At 43.9% G+C, this 5,000-nt stretch overlaps 1 protein-coding gene across 8 annotated transcripts in view; it reads right to left on the bottom strand.

Moving 5' to 3' along the window:
* The window catches only part of LOC119580130, a 269,343-nt gene that overhangs the window by 110,388 nt on the left and 153,955 nt on the right, over nt 1–5,000 (bottom strand). For all 8 annotated transcript variants that reach the window (XM_037928084.1, XM_037928077.1, XM_037928080.1 and 5 more), the window contains exon 8: nt 977–1,244. In XM_037928084.1, coding sequence (XP_037784012.1) covers nt 977–1,244 — 268 coding nt within the window. The remainder of the gene's footprint in view (nt 1–976; nt 1,245–5,000) is intronic.

Below are 5,000 nucleotides of genomic sequence, written 5' to 3'. Positions count from 1 at the left end.
ATTCTCGTCTGACCACCTTCTTCATCACCTCCACCCTACGCACTGTGTTGCTCCTATCGATTCTCACCCCCCACCTCCTATTCACCCGTACCTCGAGACCGTCCTATTGTTTATTGTTGATTCTTAAATGGCCGACCTCGTGCACCTCGCAACACACACACGCATACACACACTCACACGCCTCACAGCGCTCACTTGTTATCCGTGATGCCCGTATGGCCTCCACGCCCACCCTGGCCAAAGCGACGCTCCTCTTCCTGCTATTTGGTCAATATTTCCTCAGTGCGTCGATGTAAAGTGGCCTGGTCGGTAGGGATTCGCTCCGCGCGGGGAATTCTGTGATATAGCCATGCTCCCTTATCAAGGGCCCTTTGCCGGGCTCATGCTCCACAATGCGAGGCGAAATTATGACATCTCTCTGTCTCTCTTTTCCATGTGTAAGCAATATTTTGTCAAAACCATATTATTCTCGTGCTCTATGATGCACAAGTACATCTATCATCGACAACATTTTTGGTGATTATCAAAATAATTATTCAGTAATCAGTTCAGTAAGCAATATTCATATTTTAAGCGATTGGGAATGCAATAACTATTTATCAGTAATGTTTTGCTTACCGGACATCAGGAATTACATCACATAATGTTGATTATTAATTACCGCGATATGCAATATTCTTTATGTCAGTTACAGTTATTTCGTTTGCCAATTATCCATCATATCAGCAGGTGCAATTATTTTTTAGCTTTCAGTAAAAAAGCATGTCAGGCTGAGAGAAAATAAACCCTGCATGCGAATGAGTGCTGCACATTCCTTTCCCAGTACATTAACAAAACGCAGAGCAAAGCACAAAACATCGTTCTCTCCGCCGGATTACTCCCGTCGTCCGCCATAACCCCGGAAATAAAACTACCACCTGAAAAGACACAATAACAAGAAAAATCTCGCGAGAACTAAGACGAGAACAACTCTCACCTGGAAGAGATAAGCGTCTCCGAAAGCCGTGGAAAGACAGAAGATGTAGTCCCTCTTCGGGTGCTCGGGGATGGGTTGCATGATGGCGCCGTCCACGATGATGAGATGTTTGGGCGCCGCCTCCACGGAGCGACCCTCGCGCGAGTCGCATGGGTAGAACAGGAGCGTCGTGCCCTTCAGACATACCCAGTAGCCCTTCCAGCCGCGCTTCCTCGCCAGCTCAATCTGGTGCTTCTTACGCAGCAGCCACTTCTTCACGCTCAGAAACCTGTAGGAAAGATAGATGGCGGTTAGCGCGGGTCGACCTGTCTTACGTAGCCAAAAGTCTGGATATATGATAATTAGGGCCGCCAACCCAGACACGATCTGGACTAGGCTAAAAAAAGAGAATTGTTTAAACATATCAATCTGGGCGAGAGATCTGGGCGGGGAAGGAGTGGGCACGGATGGGGAAGGAAGAGGAAGGAGGGAAGGCGCTCGCGAGTCAAGGCGAGTTCCGAAGAGTGTGACCCCCCCCCTCCACCCCGATCCTCTTCCCCCCACGCAAGACCGCGGACCGAGCTTCTCCTAGGTCGATAGGCTTAAAAAACAAAACATTCCTGGTTAATGAGGAGGCTCGGCTGTTCCCTCAGCATGTAAAGTGGCGTTGGAAATCCCAAGGAAAAGTGAGGCAAGCAAACATTATTCAGATACCACGGAACAATGTCCACGGCGGAACAATGAAACAAGCCGCTAACCACAGTATACGACTCAACAATAGGTGGTAAACAACTATATAAAATCTCCATGGCCAGCGAAAGAACATTTACATTATAAATAAATAATTAGGTAAATAAATAAATAAATAAAGAATGAAAGAAAGAAATACGCACACATATATTATATAAACAAATATAAATATATATATATATATATATATATATATATATATATATATATATATATATATACACATATAATATATATTAATATATATATATATATATATATATATATATATATATGTATATATATATACATATATAAACACATATATATATATATATATATATATATATATATATATATATATATATATATATATATATGTATATATATATATAACCCTAGGCAACAGCTACACTGTAAAAGTCACAACACAACAGAACGAAAATGAACCTTTCTTTAATACACACACAATCTAAGGAAAATGAAACAACAGCCGCGCCATCCTCAAGCAGGACCCTCTAGACAAACAGGCGTCAAAACAATCGCCTTGTATAGCACACGGCAAAAGCAATAATTACACAGACGATGAACGGGAGAACAACAAACAGACCTCAAGAGATACAAGAAAGACCTGAAGAACACTGTGAATAAGCAAGTCTTCGAAGGGCTTCCTCGCCGCTACGCCCTTTAGCTCCGCCCCTAAGTGGAGTGGGCGTGGCCTGGAGTCTCCATTCATTGATGAAGAGATAAAGTTGAAGTGGTGAGCGGAAAGGGTTGAACATGGAGGACGGTAAGGGCGGATGGAGGGGGCGTAGGGGGGAAGGGGGGCGAAGATGATTATAAAGAAGAAAGAAAGAAAGAAGGTGGAGACGAAAGAAAGAACGAACGAAAGAAAGAAAGAAGAGGAAGAAAAAGAAAGGAACAGAAAGAAGAAGAGAGTGAGGAAGAAGATAATGAAGAAGACAAGAATGAAAGAAAATAAGAGAGAAAAAGGAAAGTAATAAGAAAAAGAACATGATGACGACGACGAGGAAGGAAAAAATATAAGGCGAAAGAAGAAGAAGGAGAAAGAGAAGGAGAAAAAGAAGAAGAAGAAGAAGAAGAGAACAAGAACAAGGAGAAGAAAAACAAGAATAGAAGACGGCTACTGGGACGACGACGAAGAGGAAGAAGAAGAAAAATAAGACGACGAAGAAGACGAAGGCTCTCCCTCTGCCACTCCCTCCCTCTGCCTCCTTAAAAAAACCTTGGCCTCGTGATGATGGAAGCTTCGTGCTTTGTCTCTCCAAAACTCGACGTCCCACTTCCAGCTCTGCTCTCAGCTCTGGCTTATTCCCTGAAGAAGGAACCCTTTGCGTGCGCCCTCTATCTCCTATCTTGCGCTGGCCTCTGACCGTCCCTCGCCCCCCCCCCCCTTCTTCTTCCTCGTCTTCTCCTGCCTCTCATTTTCCTCCCTTTTCGCGATGAAGTTCACGTAATGGGGAGCATGAACACCACCATCACCAGCCTCCTCATAAACAACACTAATAGCAATTCCCTCAAATAGCGCGAGGTCAGAAGGTCACAAGGTCAGACAGTTTACCGAACGAAACGAAAAGGAATAAAAATCTATTCGTAGAGAGAACGGCCATTCATCAGCGCTTATTAATTCCCCCATCGCACGCGTTCCCGTCGGCGCCATCCGTGTGGACGCGAAAGAAACGCCGCCTTTCGTACCCAGGCGGGTGTCCTGGGGGTATTCGGACGTGACGTGACGGACGCCTCTCGGGCCCCGCGGGGGAGCGCCGCTGCCTCGCCTCCTCGGCCCATTTCAAAAGAAACGGGGAATCTAAAACGCCTTTGTGGAGGTTTCTTCCCCGCTAAAAGCAAATCAAAGTAAATCACGAAGAGGAAAGGAATAAGAAGCAGTTGGTTGCTGACAAACACACGTGTGTGTGTGTGTGTGTGTGTGTGTGTGTGTGTGTGTGTGTGTGTGTGTGTGTGTGTGTGTGTGTGTGTGTGTGCGCGCGTGTGTGTTTTATATAATGTATGTAAATGTGCATATAAATATAAATATAAACACTCACACACACACGCACACACACACACACACACACACACACACACACACACACACACACACACACACACACACACACACACACACACACACACACACCTTCATATCGAAAAAAACAACGTCAACAGAGTTTGTTAATATCATGTTATGGCAACATCAGCCCAGAGAGGAAAAAAAATGACTGTTGATTCAGTGCAGCTCCAGTAAGTAAATAGAACGGGAAGTTTCGCGTAAGGAGGGAAAAATTGTCAATATTGTCTGTACGAAGAGCCGAGAAATCTCATCCTGTTTCAAATGAGGATCGTGACCTTGGGGCTAAAATCTATTTCTCGCACGCAAGACAACAGGCCCTGACAGCACCACGTGTCGGGCTGGGACGGTCGCTTTCATTATCTCTTATGTTTACTATCATTGTCATTTTTGTAATGATTACAATTACCATTATTATCATTTTTATCATTATCATCATTATAATCATTATCACTATTATTATTATCATCATTATAGTTATCACTGTTATTGTTATAATTATAATTATCACTATTATTATTATCATTATTATAATTATCACTATTATTATCAAGATCATTATTATTACCATTACCATTATCATTATAATTTTCTTTATCATCATTGTTACTATATTTTTATCATTATCAACGTTTTCTTTGGCGCAAGACTCACTAGAGAGACGATTCCTACAAGTCGTTCTTCCATTATCTCGCGGTGATAAACTGATAAACTTTACACTCTTTTTCAATTTCTTCCAAATGGATTTCGTGCCGTCCGATTTCTGAGTTTCCAATAGTCTTTTATTTTCGCCTCCATCCCCTCCCCTCCCCCCCCCCTCTCTCTCTCTCTCTCTCTCTCTCTCTTTTCCTTCTCCCTCCTCTTCTCTCCTCTTTTCCTCCTCTCTCTCTCTCTCATCCTCTCCTCTCCCTCTCTCTCCCTCTCTCTCTCTCTCCTCTCTCTCTCTCCACTTTCCTCTCTCTTTTCTCTCTCTCTCCTCTTTTATTTCGCCTCCATCCCCTCCCCTCCCCCCCCCTCTCTCCTCTCTCTCTCTCTCCCTCTCTCTTCTCTCTCTCTCTCTCTCTCTCTCTCCTCCCCCCTCTCTCTCTCTTTCCCTCTCTTCTTTCTCTCTCCTCTCCTCCTCTCTCTCTCTCTCTTTCCCCCTCTTTCCCCTCTTCTCTCTCTCTCTCTTCCTCTTTTCCTCTTCCTTCTCCTCCCTCTCTTTCTCTCTCCCTTTTTTCTTCCCTC

The sequence above is a fragment of the Penaeus monodon genome, chromosome 13 (genome assembly GCF_015228065.2).
Source record: "Penaeus monodon isolate SGIC_2016 chromosome 13, NSTDA_Pmon_1, whole genome shotgun sequence".
Taxonomy (NCBI): Eukaryota; Metazoa; Arthropoda; class Malacostraca; order Decapoda; family Penaeidae; genus Penaeus; species Penaeus monodon.
This window is presented reverse-complemented; position numbering and strand designations above follow the sequence as displayed.